General features: G+C 46.5%; 1 protein-coding gene across 2 annotated transcripts in view; it reads right to left on the bottom strand.

The window, feature by feature from the left end:
* Positions 1–428: 428 nt before the first annotated feature.
* FBXO36 (F-box protein 36) overlaps positions 429–15,076 on the bottom strand; it is a 41,758-nt gene continuing 27,110 nt past the window's right edge. Inside the window, exon 4 of one of the 2 annotated variants that reach the window (XM_077291201.1) lies at positions 429–2,559. In XM_077291201.1, coding sequence (XP_077147316.1) covers positions 2,389–2,559 — 171 coding nt within the window. In that variant the 3' untranslated portion in view covers positions 429–2,388. The remainder of the gene's footprint in view (positions 2,560–15,076) is intronic. The other variant, XM_077291202.1, reaches the window with a different exon arrangement.

The raw sequence follows: 15,076 nt of genomic DNA, 5'->3' as shown, positions 1-15,076 counted from the left end.
GTGCCCCTAATACTGTATGGAAGACTATACTGTCCGGTCTAAAATGAACTCCAACTGCAGACTTTTGAATCCCCCCAGGACACACACTGTGCGCTGCGAGGATTTGGCGGTTTCTGAGTTATTGTAGACTTTACAATAGATATCACTCATGTAATGTAAGAAGTGAAATCTTTGGAAGTATACTATACTATATCTATATTTCTCTGCTGTATCTGTGCATCATGAATCGCGGTGTGTGTTAAAGGGGCCCACTGAGACTCTTTCGCCCGGGGCCCAGGAAAACCTGGAGCGTGCCCTGTGTCTGGCATTCCACAGTCTGACTGCTCTACCTGTAAATAACCCGGTCCTATTTAGCTACCGGAATTGCCTTTCTTCCCCTTGTAATGAGTGCTACCTGAGCCTTAGTATGGTCTTTGGAAGGAATAAGTCCGGTATAATGATATTTTATTTCTGTATCAAGTTGTTTAAATCCAAATGTGTTATTTGTCATATTTTATCAAGCATGGAAGGGTAATCAGACACCATCTAGTGGCACTCTCTTTAAGCGCGTGTTTACATAAGTCCCTTTCATTGCGGAATTTCCATAATGGAGCTGAATTGCAGGATCCAAGAACATGCACTTTACATTGTATGGAGCTGCACTGTACCAACTCTATACACTGCGCACAGCCGACCCCCGCAAGAGCTGCCATCAGCTGATCAGTGGGGTGCTGGGTGCCTGACCCACACAGATCCGATATTACTTATCTATTGTATGAACAGGTCATCAATATATAAATTCTGGACAACCCCTTTAACTTTTAATGTTTACTGTACAAACTTTAACCCCTTCATGCTCCGTGACATATATATATCTACAACTTGTCATGCAAAAAACAAGCCATTAAATGGCCAAGTTGACACAAAAATAAAAAATAAACTGTAATGGCTCTTGGAAGAATCGTAAATAAAAAAATGAAAATTGACTGTGTCTGTAAAGGTATATTCTCATGTTTAAAAGTTATCCCCTACTCAAGATAAAGGAGATAACTGTCCGATCACTGGGGGTCTGACTACCGCACAGGTCCATCATGTGCACCACTGCTTTCTTTCATTTTTTCTAATAGGAGCGTAAGACGTCAGCTGAGCTCTGCACTTGCAATCTCCCGCGCTCCCACTGATTGAATGAATGGAGCGGTGGTGCCCATGATCGACATTTGCTGCATTCAGCTGGGCATGCATGGGTCCTGGTTCTTGGGACTGCTGGAAGGACCAGTGGTTAATAAGCTTTTTTTTCTCCAAGGGTTTTGAATCAGGGTAGAAAGAAAAATAGTATGAACTTATACTTGAGCTAATCTAACATTAGTGTAGTCCATACATTGGTGAGAAATCCTGTTAAGATCATGGATTAGATAACTGGAACCATAGGAGCTTATGTTATTACGGTTAGCGCAAGTGATTAAACCCACCGTATCCTCAGACCCATCATGGATTGAATACAAATGGAAGATTTGGCTGAGTACATTTAATTTTGTTCCTCACATTGGCATGATAGGCTCGCACGTAATAAAGCAAAATAAAAAATCATTACCTTATGTGAAATTTTGGCACAAGGTTGCAAAACAGGAAAGGGTTGTTCCCTTCCTCAAAACCTTGGGCTATAAACTGTGCCCTCCCCTTCATCTCTCTGTCGCTGTGTTTGTTGTTTGTCACGCAAGTGAGCTCAGCGGGTCATGCTGTCTACACGGGCAGAGCTTGCGAGTGGCTGCAGCTCTGCTGACGTGACGTCAGCGCTGCAGACAAACACATGATAGGCGGCGCTGGACCCAGAAATGCAAGAAATACTCGATTTGATATGATATGACTACCACAGTGTAGAGCCCAACATTTTCTGTAAGAGGACAACCCCTTGAAAGGCAATTAATATTGACCGCGACACTGAACCATTGTTATTTTGGGGCCTAGTCCCTTGTAGAGTGTTGCTCCTGAGAAGCCAGGTGCATACATTATATGGCGCTTTCCTAGTAGGACTGATAAGGCCGCAGTGCTTTTTTTTATATTTTTACACTCACATGTATCAGATTTGTAGCAGAAATGTCAATGATGGACTCATTTATCTATACCGGGCGTGAAGAAACACCCTACTTTAATGAATAGGAAAATCACAAGCATTTCTGTAAGAAATCTGCCACATGTGAGTACACCCCTGAGATACAATAGAGGCACATGTGTCCGTGCAGTATAATGTCAATTAGGGACGTGGAAATGGCCGAGCTGGTCCCGCTGTAGCGACCATAACTGGTGGTAACTAGAACACGGTCTATGGGTAAGACTGGAAGACGATTGGATCACATTCACTTGAGCAGCCATAATTCTCTTCTTTGCATCCTGCTAGTGGAAGAATACATCCTAAATCTCTTGTCCCTTCCTTCGCCTCCGCAGCTGGAGCTGAAGCTGGAGCTTGTTGGTGAAGAAGAACTGTTTCCAGCCCAGGTCCTGTGCAAGAGATCTCATTTCTGGAGTGACCCGATCACACGACTGCTCCACAATGTGTTCCCACAGCTGCTCTGAACTGCAGATCTATAAAAGAAGAATGGTAAGATGGTAAAATTAACATTTGTTCAGATCACTTCCAAAACTAAAGCTTTGTAAAGAGGTGAGCGCCACATAGTGTAAAACAGAAAACTCAGCACTGCAGTCCTAGGTTCATTTCCGCAAGGAGGTTATTAGTGCTCCCCATACCTGTTTGGAGGTTACTGGTGCTCCCCATACCTACATGGAGGTTACTGGTGCTCCACATAACTGCATGGAGGTTACAGGTTCTCCGCATACCTACACAGAGGTTACTGGTGCTCCACATACCTACACAGAGGTTACTGGTGCTCCACATACCTACACAGAGGTTACTGGTGCTCCACATACCTACATGGAAGTTACTGGTGCTCCACATACCTACACAGAGGTTACTGGTGCTCCACATACCTACATGGAAGTTACTGGTGCTCCACATACCTACACAGAGGTTACTGGTGCTCCCCATACCTGCATGGAGGTTATTAGTGCTCCGCATAACTGCATGGAGGTTACTGGTGCTCCACATACCTACACAGAGGTTACTGGTGCTCCGTATACCTACCGTACATGGAGGTTATTAGTGCTCCACATACCTACATGGAGGTTACTGGTGCTCCGCATACCTGCATGGAGGTTACTGGGGCTCCCCATACCTATATGGAGGTTATTAGTGCTCCCCATACCTGCATGGAGGTTATTGGTGCTCCCCATACCTACATGGAGGCTATTGGTGCTCCCCATACCTGCATGGAGGTTACTGGGGCTCCCCATACCTACATGGAGGTTACTGGTGCTCCGCATACCTGCATGGAGGTTACTGGGGCTCCCCATACCTGTATGGAGGTTACTGGTGCTCCGCATACCTGCATGGAGGTTACTGGGGCTCCCCATACCTACATGGCGGTTATTAGTGCTCCACATACCTACATGGAGGCTATTGGTGCTCCCCATACCTGCATGGAGTTTACTGGTGCTCCCCATACCTACACAGAGGTTACTGGTGCTCCCCATACCTACATGGAGGTTACTGGTGCTCCCCATACCTGCATGGAGTTTACTGGTGCTCCCCATACCTGCATGGAGTTTACTGGTGCTCCCCATACCTACACAGAGGTTACTGGTGCTCCCCACACCTACATGGAGGCTATTGGTGCTCCCCATACCTGCATGGAGGTTACTGGGGCTCCCCATACCTACATGGAGGTTACTGGTGCTCCGCATACCTGCATGGAGGTTACTGGGGCTCCCCATACCTACATGGAGGTTATTAGTGCTCCACATACCTACATGGAGGCTATGGGTGCTCCCCATACCTGCATGGAGTTTACTGGTGCTCCCCATACCTGCATGGAGTTTACTGGTGCTCCCCATACCTACACAGAGGTTACTGGTGCTCCCCATACCTACACGGAGGTTACTGGTGCTCCGCATACCTGCATGGAGGTTACTGGTGCTCCCCATACCTTCATGGAGGTTACTGGTGCTCCCCATACCTACATGGAGGTTACTGGTGCTCCCCATACCTGCATGGAGGTTACTGGTGCTCCCCATACATTCATGGAGGTTATTAGTGCTCCACATACCTACATGGAGGTTATTGGTGCTCCCCATACCTGCATGAAGGTTACTGGTGCTCCACATACCTGCAAGGAGGTTACTGGTGCTCCGCATACCTACATGGAGGTTACTGGTGCTCCCCATACCTGCATGGAGGTTACTGGTGCTCCACATAACTGCATGGAGGTTACTGGTGCTCCCCATACCTACATGGAGGTTACTGGGGCTCCCCATACCTACACAGAGGTTACTGGTGCTCCCCATACCTGCATGGAGGTTACTGGTGCTCCCCATACATTCATGGAGGTTATTAGTGCTCCACATACCTACATGGAGGTTATTGGTGCTCCCCATACCTGCATGGAGGCTATGGGTGCTCCCCATACCTGCATGGAGTTTACTGGTGCTCCCCATACCTGCATGGAGTTTACTGGTGCTCCCCATACCTACACAGAGGTTACTGGTGCTCCCCATACCTACACGGAGGTTACTGGTGCTCCGCTTACCTGCATGGAGGTTACTGGTGCTCCCCATACCTTCATGGAGGTTACTGGTGCTCCCCATACCTACATGGAGGTTACTGGTGCTCCCCATACCTGCATGGAGGTTACTGGTGCTCCCCATACATTCATGGAGGTTATTAGTGCTCCACATACCTACATGGAGGTTATTGGTGCTCCCCATACCTGCATGAAGGTTACTGGTGCTCCACATACCTGCAAGGAGGTTACTGGTGCTCCGCATACCTACATGGAGGTTACTGGTGCTCCCCATACCTGCATGGAGGTTACTGGTGCTCCACATAACTGCATGGAGGTTACTGGTGCTCCCCATACCTACATGGAGGTTACTGGGGCTCCCCATACCTACACAGAGGTTACTGGTGCTCCCCATACCTGCATGGAGGTTACTGGTGCTCCCCATACCTGCATGGAGGTTACTGGTGCTCCCCATACATTCATGGAGGTTATTAGTGCTCCACATACCTACATGGAGGTTATTGGTGCTCCCCATACCTGCATGGAGGTTACTGGTGCTCCGCATACCTGCAAGGAGGTTACTGGTGCTCCGCATACCTGCATGGAGGTTACTGGTGCTCCCCATACATTCATGGAGGTTATTAGTGCTCCACATACCTACATGGAGGTTACTGGTGCTCCGCATACCTGCATGGAGGTTACTGGTGCTCCACATACATTCATGGAGGTTATTAGTGCTCCACATACCTACATGGAGGTTACTGGTGCTCCCCATACCTACATGGAGGTTACTGGTGCTCCGTATATCTGTGTGTGACTGGTGTGTATGTGTCATGTGTCTAATGAGTGTATGTGGCACATCTTAGTCATCTACCTCCACAGGCTCCCCAGTGTCAGACCAGCAGCATGCCATGTGACTTTATGTGTTCTCATCCATTGTAGGATATTAATCTTCTGAGCCAATATTTGTTGCCAACCTATGCCTTCTTTTGTGTGGATACTGCTGCCTGCTGCTGAATGTGTCTCAGCTGGCGCAATAAAGGTCAAAGCAACAACCCGGTCATCACATTACCCTGAGTAACCTAGAATCAGGAACTGTACAAGAGCTGGAGAGACCCTGGGAGAAATCCAGTGTGCACTGAGAGGAGTGTGGCTCCATCTGCTGGAGAACAGAAGAATAGGCCCAGGTATATCAGCAGACTAAACAATTCTTATGTGTCTGAGCCAGGTACATCTGATGCAAAGTTGCGCAGTATGTGCACTGGTCCAGCGTCCATAGCTCAATCAGAAAATGCTGCATGTAGTGTTTTCTGATCCGACTCTAAAACCAATCTGGACAACAACTGATGTGGGGGATAAATGAGGACAATCCCACAGAATACCCTATGGGCTCATTTCCCGCAGTACAATTTTTTTCCACTGACAGAATCTGTGTGTGAATAACATTGCAGCATGCGCCAGGTTCTTCCATGTGATAGATAAGAAGCGCCCATTTAATTCTATGGATGTGTTAAAAAAAAAAATCTGATCATTAATAGCCACAATATAGTATCCGATTCTTACAGATACATTGCAATTCTGTACCATAGGAAACGGTAAATGGTCCTGTACATGATTAATAGCTGCTGTAAAAAACGGATTGTACACGGATGACAAGTGAGAAAAAAAAGTATCCAAATTTTTTAGATGAAACTGACGTTTTTTTATACTTTCCCATAAGATAATATTGGCCCCGCATTGATTTATACCAATTTGGAATATATAAGCCTTTTTGATCACTTCTTATTCTGTATTTTAAGGAGGCAAGCTGAATAAAAAGCAGGAATTTTTGCAGGTCTTTAAATATTAACACTGTTGAGCAATAAATCATGTGTGTGTTTTATAGTACAGGTCACCATGGGTGTGGTAATACCAATTATTTAAAGGGAATTTGTCATCAGGTTTTTGCTACCTCATCTCATAGCAGTACAATGTAGAGAAAGAGACCCTGTTTCCTGCATGTATCACTTACTTTACTGGGTGCAGAAGTTGTCATACAACCTGAGTTTTTAGATGCTGCATGTAGCAGAGCTCAGAAAGCTGCCTCCATCAACACCACTGATTGGCAGCTTTCTGTGTACCTTGTACAGGAGCTTCTCACAAAATTAGAATATCATCAAAAAGTTAATTTCAGTTCTTCAATACAAAGAGTGAAACTCCTATATTATATAGAGTCATCATTACACACAGAGTGATCTATTTCAAGTGTTTATTTCTGTTAATGTTGATGATTATGGTTTACAGCCAATGAAAACCCAAAAGTCATTATCTCAGTAAATTAGAATAATTAAAAAACATCTGCAAGTGTTTAAAAAGGTCCCTTAGTCTGTTTCAGTAGCTCCACAATCATGGGGACGACTGCTGACTTGACAGATGTCCAGAAGGCAGTCATTGACACACTCCACAAGGAGGGTAATCCACAAATGGTCATTGCTAAAGAAGCCGGCTGTTCCCAGAGTGCTGTATCCAAGAATATTAATGGAAAGTTGAATGGAACGAAAAAGTGTGGTAGAAAAAGGTGCACAAGCAACCGGGATAACTGCAGCCTTCAAAGGATTGCTAAGAAAAGGCCATTCAAAAATTTGGGGGAGATTCACTAGGAGTGGACTGGAGTCATTGCTTCAAGAGCCACCACACACAGACGTATCCAGGACATGGGCTACAAGCGTCGCATTCCTTGTGTCAAGCCACTCATGACCAATAGACAACGCCAGAAGCGTCTTACCTGGGCCAAGGAGAAAAAGAACTGGACTGTTGCTCAGCGGTTCAAGGTGTTGTTTTGAGATGAAAGTAAATTTTGCATTTCATTTGGAAATCAAGGTCCCAGAGTCTGGAGGAAGAGTGGAGAGGCCACAATCTAAGCTGCTTGAGGTCTAGTGTGAGGTGTCAACAATCAGTGATGGTTTGGGGAGCCATGTCATCTGCTGGTGTAGGTCCACTGTGTTTTATCAAGACCAAAGTCAGCACAGCCGTCTACCAGGAAATTTTAGAGCACTTCATGCTTCCCTCTGTGGCAAGCTTTTTGGAGATGGAAATTTCATTCTCCAGCAGGACTTGGCACCTGTCCACACTGCCAAAAGTACCAATAACTGGTTTACAAACAACAGTATCACTGTGCTTGATTGGCCAGCAAACTAGCCTGACCTTAACCCCATAGAGAATCAACTAGCTGTTTCCAGCCAGTTAACGCTGGCACGCTCATTGCTATCTAATTAATGCTGCTAGTGATTAAACTAAAGTAAATAATGACAACATTCAATAGCGCTTACGCAGGTGGTAAATTAACTTAAAATGAAGTTAATAACAATAATAATAATTAAAAATCAGAATACTACTAATACATTTTATTCACAGTGTAAAATCAAAAGCAAACTGGATTCGTGTGGTAATGTGTGGGGACGCAGCCTCGTGTGGTAATGTGTGAGGACGCAGCCTCGTGTGGTAATGTGTGGGGACGCAGCCTCGTGTGGTAATGTGTGAGGACGCAGCCTCGTGTGGTAATGTGTGGGGACAGAGCCTTGTGTGGTAATGTGGGGGGACGGAGCCTCGTGTGGTAATGTGCGGGGACAGAGCCTCGTGTGGTAATGTGTGGGGACGGAGCCTCGTGTGGTAATGTGGGGGGATGCAGCCTCGTGTAGTAATGTGTGAGGACGGAGCCTCGTGTGGTAATGTGTGGGGACGGAGCCTCGTGTGGTAATGTGTGGGGACGCAGCCTCGTATGGTAATGTGTGGGGACAGAGCCTCGTGTGGTAATATCTGGGGACAGAGCCTCATGTGGTAATATGTGGGGACAGAGCCTCATGTGGTAATGTGTGGGGACAGAGCCTCATGTGGTAATCTGTGGGGACGCAGCCTCATGTGGTAATGTGGGGGGACGCAGCCTCGTGTGGTAATGTGTGAGGACGGAGCCTCGTGTGGTAATGTAGTGGGGACGGAGCCTCGTGTGGTAATGTGGGGGGACGCAGCCTTGTGTGGTAATGTGTGAGGACGGAGCCTCGTGTGGTAATGTGTGGGGAGGCAGCCTCATGTGGTAATGTGTGGGGACGGAGCCTCGTGTGGTAATGTGTGGGGACGGAGCCTCGTTTGGTAATGTGGTGGGGGGTGGGATTTATGTGTGGTAAAATAGTGGGGGGCGGGATTATGTGTGGTGATGTGGTGGGGGGCGGGATTATGTGTGGTGATGTGGTGGGGGGCGGGATTATGTGTGGTAATGTGGTGGGGGGGCGGGATTGTGTGGTGATGGGGTGGGGGCGGAGCTACTGTGCAGGGGGCGGGATTATGTGTGGTAATGTGGTGGGGGCGGGATTATGTGTGGTAATGTGGTGGGGGGTGGGATTGTGTGTGGTAATGTGGTGGGGCCGGGATTGTGTGTGGTAATGTGGTGGGGGGCGGGATTATGTGTGGTAATGTGGTGGGGGGCGGGATTGTGTGTGGTAATGTGGTGGGGCCGGGATTGTGTGTGGTAATGTGGTGGGGGGCGGGATTGTGTGTGGTAATGTGGTGGGGCCGGGATTGTGTGTGGTAATGTGGTGGGGCCGGGATTGTATGTGGTAATGTGGTGGGGCCGGGATTGTGTGTGGTAATGTGGTGGGGGGCGGGATTGTGTGTGGTAATGTGGTGGGGGAGCGGGATTATGTGTGGTGATGTGGTGGGGGTGGGATTGTGTGTGGTAATGTGGTGGGGGGCGGATTATGTGTGGTAATGTGGTGGGGGCGGGATTGTGTGTGGTAATGTGGTGGGGGGGCGGGATTATGTGTGGTAAAGTGGTGGGGGCAGGATTGTGTGTGGTAATGTGGTGGGGGGCGGGATTATGTGTGGTAATGTGGTGAGGGGCGGGATTGAGTGTGGTAATGTGGTGGGGGCGGGATTGTGTGTGGTAATGTGGTGGGGAGGCGGAATTATGTGTGGTAATGTGGGGGGGTGGGATTGTGTGAGGTAATGTGGTGGGGGGCGGGATTATGTGTGGTAATGTGGTGGGGGCGGGATTGTGTGTAATAATGGGGTGAGGGGCGGGATTATTTGTGATGTGTGGGGGTGGAGCTACTGTGCAGGGGGCAGGATTAGCGAGTAATCACGATGCCTCTTATATATATAGATGGGGTATTGTCAAGAGGAAGATGAGACACCAACAATGCAGATGAGCTGAAGGCTGCTATCAAAGCAACCTGGGCTTCCATAACACCTCAGCAGTGCCACAGGTTGATCTCCTCCATGCCACGCTGCATTGATGCAGTAATTGATGCAAAAGGAGCCCGACCAACTATTGAGTGCATTTACTGAACATACATTTTAGTAGGCCAACATTTCGGATTTTAAAATCATTTTTCAAGCTGGTGTTATAAAGTATTCTATTTTACTGAGATAATGACTTTTGGGTTTTCATTGGCTGTAAGCCAAAATCATCAACATTAACAGAAATAAACACGTGAAATACATCACTCTGTTTGTACTGACTCTATATAATATAGGAGTTTCACTTTTTAGATTGAAGAACTAAAATTAACTTTTTTTGTGAGAAGTACCTATATATTGACATTAACCCCTTTCTGACCTCGGACGGGATAGGTCTGTTTTGTACAGCTGAGATGTGCCCGCAATAGCGGCGTGTGGAATCGTGATTCACGCGCCGCTATTAACTAGTTAAATGCCGCTATCAAACGCTGACAGCAGCATTTAACTAGCGCTTTCGGCCATCGGGCCGGAAATGCGCGCATCACTGACCCCCTTCACGTGATTGTTGACTTTGTGGAACTTTCGCCCTACTGCATCTCTGGAGCTCAGCCACAGTGATCTTGGGGTTCTTCTTTACCTCTCTCACCAAGGCTCTTCTCCCATGCCACAATTCTGTCTCTGAGCTCCTTGGCCAGTTCCTTTGACCTGATGATTCTCATTTGTTCTGATATGCACTGTGAGCTGTGAGGTCTTATATAGACAGGTGTGTGCCTTTCCAAATCACGTCCTATCAGTTTAATTAAACACAACTGGACTCCAATGAAGGAGTAGAACCATCACAAGGAGGATCTGAATACCTATGACCATGTGATATTTCAGGTTTTATTTTTTATTAAATTTGCAAAAATGTCTACATTTCTGTTTTTTTTTCAGTCAAGATGGGGTGCAGAGTGCACATTAATGAGAAAAAAAATGTACTTTTTTGAATTTACCAAATGGCTGCAATGAAACAAAGAGTGAAAATTTAAAGGGGTCTGAATACTTTCCATACCCACTGTATATAATTAAAGGGAATCTGTCACCTAATTTTGGCCCTATAAGCTGCGGCCACCGCCATCAGGGGCTTATTTACAGCATTCTGTAATGCTGTAGATAAGCCCCCCATGTAACCTGAAAGATAAGAAAAACAAGTTAGATTATACTCACCCAGGGGTGGTCCGGTGCTGTTCGGTCCGATGGGCGTCGCGGTCCGGGGCCTCCCATCTTCATACGATAACGTCCTCTTCTTTGCTTCCTGTCGCAGCTCCGGCACAGGCGTACTTTATCTGCCCTGTTGAGGGCAGCGTAAAGTACTGCAGTGCGCAGACGCCGGGAAAGGTCAGAGAGGCCCAGCGCCTGCGCACTGCAGTACTCTACGCTGCCCTCAACAGAAGATGGGAGGCGCCCGACCTGGACTGCGACACCCATCGGACCGGACCGCAGTAGGACCGCCCCTGGGTGAGTATAATCTAAGGGTACTGTCACACTGTCACACTTTGATCGCTACGATGGTACGATTCGTGACGTTCCAGCGATATCCATACGATATCGCTGTGTCTGACACGCAGCAGCGATCAGGGATCCTGCTGAGAATCGTACGTCGTAGCAGATCGTATGGAACTTTCTTTCGTCGCTTGATCACCCGCTGACATCGCTGGATCGTTGTGTGTGACAGCGATCCAGCGATGTGTTCGCTTGTAACCAGGGTAAACATCGGGTAACTAAGCGCAGGACCGCGCTTAGTAACCCGATGTTTACCGTGGTTACCAGCGTAAAAGTAAAAAAAAACAAACAGTACATACTCACATTCCGGTGTCTGTCCTCCGGCGTCTCAGCTTCTCTGCACTGTGAGCGCCGGCCAGCCGGAAAGCGAGCACAGCGGTGACGCGGTGACGTCACCGCTGTGCTTTCCGGCTCTGCTGCTTACACAGTGCAGAGAAGCAGAACGCCGGGGGACAGACACCGGAATGTAAGTATGTACTGTTTGTTTTTTTTACGTTTACGCTGGTAACCAGGGTAAACATCGGGTTACTAAGCGCGGCCCTGCGCTTAGTAACCCGATGTTTACCCTGGTTACCCGGGGACTTCGGCATCGCTCCAGCGCCGTGATTGCAACGTGTGACCGCACTCTACGACGCTGGAGCGATACTCATACAACGCTGCGACGTCACGGATCGTGCCGTCGTAGCGTCCAAAGTGTGACTGTGTGACAGTACCCTAACTTGCTTTTCTTATCTTTCAGGTTACATTGGGGGCTTATCTACAGCATTACAGAATGCTGTAAATAAGCCCCTGATGGCTGTGGCCGCAGCTTATAGGGCCAAAATTAGGTAACAAATTCCCTTTAAACAGCCAGGATCAGAGTTATCTCTAATAACATGTATCAGCTATATAATATAGCCCGCACCAACCAGTGATAACGTTCGCACAACTTTTACTATTACTGTGTGAGGCAAGGAAAGGCTAATAGACAATCCATTTTTTAATTTTTAACTTGATTACATTTGCGGTTGTTTTTTTTTTTTTTTTATTCCTTGAAAACCCCTGTAAAACAAAGTAAATTCTTGCCATTCACACATTCCCATACCATGTCACTTCCAGAAGTGGGTCATAGTATACTCACACATCCCTTGTACATATCCGCATGTGTCCATTTTTCTTTTTAAACATTCAGCAAAAGGACCCAAAAATGTAATTGATCCACACAGACATCAGTTTTAATACCATGTGCGTGTGTCTGGTCCGGGAGAATCTGAGCATGTCCTATTCTTATCCATTTTGCAGATCACCCTCAGCCATTACAATTTATCGGGATCTGTTACAGGGAACTTTTCACCAGATTTTCCCTACATAAACGGTTTCCACCAACCTTGTGCTGTCTTCAAAGAGAATCTGTCACCAGGTTGTTTTTACCACCTCATCTAAGAGCAGTAAAGTGTAGGAAAAGAGACCCTGATTCCAGTGATGTGTCACTTAGAATACTGGGTGCAGCAGTTGTGACACAATCATTTTTAGATGTAGCAGAGCTCAAAAAGATGCCACAGCTTTCTGTATACATGGTCTATTGACAAAGAGCTGTGTATCACAGGAGGGGTTGTGGTCGGATCCAGGCTCATGGAAGATGTAGTCCAGGCATTGATAATCTCCTGGTGATAATACACTCCTTATATGGAAACAACAGCATGCAGCCTAATAAGTGACACATAGCTGAAATCAGTGTCTCCGCCCCTACCTCATGCTGCCATCTAATACGTAGCACAAACCTGCTAACAGACTCCTTTTGATTGAACTCCAGCAACCCCTTCACAAGATCACAGCTCCCCTGCATACCAAAGAAAATTACTTTTATGATTGCTCCTCTCCATATGCCTATCAGCTCTGAGCAGTCCGCTGGGCATCTCCGGAGTATGCTTGGTGCCTCCTCTGTTCCCACAATCACTATCCCTCCTGCCTTGATTGACATGGCTAATGTCATCCACTCAGCCCTTTGCACCTATGCAGCTCTAGTTCCTACTGCGCATATACGAGAGTTCAACAGACTATGTGGGTGACATAAGAGACGTCAGCCATGACAATCACGGATATATAGTTGGCGATTGTGGGGACAGAGGAGGCGCCAAACACAGTCCAGAGGTGCCCATTGCACCCCTCAGCACTGATTATGTTATTATTTCTTTTTATAGCACCATTAATTCTATGGTGCTGTACATGTGAAAAGGGTTTAAAGGGAATCTGTCAGCAGGTTTTTGCTATGTAATCTAAAGATAGCATGCTGTCGGGGATGATCGGGGGTTAGCGGTGCGTCGGCATGACAACCAGAGGTCTCCTTGAGACCTCTATGGTTGTTGATGCCGGATTTCTATGAGCGCCACCCATCATAGCAATGCAGTAATTCTGCTACATAGAGGCGATCTGAGCATCGCCTCCATGTAGTAGAGCGGATCAAGTTGTGACAGCTTCTAGCCTCCCATGGAGGCTATTGAAGCATTCCAAAAGTAAAAAAAAAATGTTTAAAAATATGAAAAATAATAAAAAAAATATATATCAAAAGTTCAAATCACCCCCCTTTCGCCCCATTCAAAATAAAATAATTAAAAAAATCAAACCTACACATATTTGGTATCGCCGCGTTCAGAATCGCCTGATCTATCAATAAAAAAAAAAAAGATTAACCTGATCGCTAAACGGCGTAGAGATTAAAAAAAAAGTCAAAACGCCAGAATTACTTTTTTTGGGCGCCGCGACGTTGCATTAAAATGCAATAACGGGCGATCAAACGTATCCTGCACCAAAATGATATCATTAAAAACGTCAGCTCGACGCTACGGGTATCGGAAAATTGCGCAATTTGTTTTTTTGTTTTTTTTTAGCAAAGTTTGGATTTTTTTTTCACAAGTTCGATAAAAAAGAACCTAGACATGTTTTGTGTCTATGAACTCGTAATGACCTGGAGAATCATCATGGCAGGTCAAGTTTAGCATTTAGTGAACCTAACAAACAAAAACAAGTGTGGGATTGCACTTTTTTTGCAATTTTACCGCACTTGGAATTTTTTTCCCATTTTCTAGTACATGACATGGTAAAACCAATGGGTCACTTAAAAGTACAACTCGTCCTGCCCTCACATGGCCATATTGACGGAAAAATAAAAAAGTTATGGCTCTGGGAAGGAGGGGAGCGAAAAACGAAAACGCAAAACCGAAAAAAGATCTGGGGGTGAAGGGGTTAAAGGGAACCTGTCAGGTCCCCCATGCCCTCCAATCCAGCAGCGTGATAACTCCCTGCCTAACCACCCCTGTATAACGTTTTTCTGGTCAAACGAGGTTTAAAAAAAAAAAAAAACATTTATAATGCCTTATCGGTTTTGACTAGTCGATCGGGCGTTAGTTGCCGCAGACTAGTCAGCGCTCTTTTCAGGTTATCACGCCCCTGTGGGCAAGATAACATAAATTGTAAGAGCGGCATCATCACTGCTTGTACAAATCTAGCGAATGTGCGCCGCTCATTCCGGCAGCGTCCCTGCGTCTCTGAAGACGGGTGTACGTTTCCCGTCTTCAGAGGTGCACATTGTGAATGACTGGAAGTTTAGAAGATGGCTTCCTGTCATGCACAGTGTGTAAACCCGGCTTCTGAGATGCAGTGACGCTTCTGGAATAAGCGTTGCGCATGCGCTAGATTTGCAGCTCATCAGTGTCTGATACTAAGGTCATGTTCACAGTATTTGGTCAGTATTTTAC

The sequence above is a fragment of the Ranitomeya variabilis genome, chromosome 2 (assembly GCF_051348905.1).
Source record: "Ranitomeya variabilis isolate aRanVar5 chromosome 2, aRanVar5.hap1, whole genome shotgun sequence".
In the NCBI taxonomy this organism is placed as follows: domain Eukaryota; kingdom Metazoa; phylum Chordata; class Amphibia; order Anura; family Dendrobatidae; genus Ranitomeya; species Ranitomeya variabilis.
The sequence above is the reverse complement of the archived record's forward strand: the minus strand, read 5'-3'. Positions and strand labels throughout refer to the sequence as shown.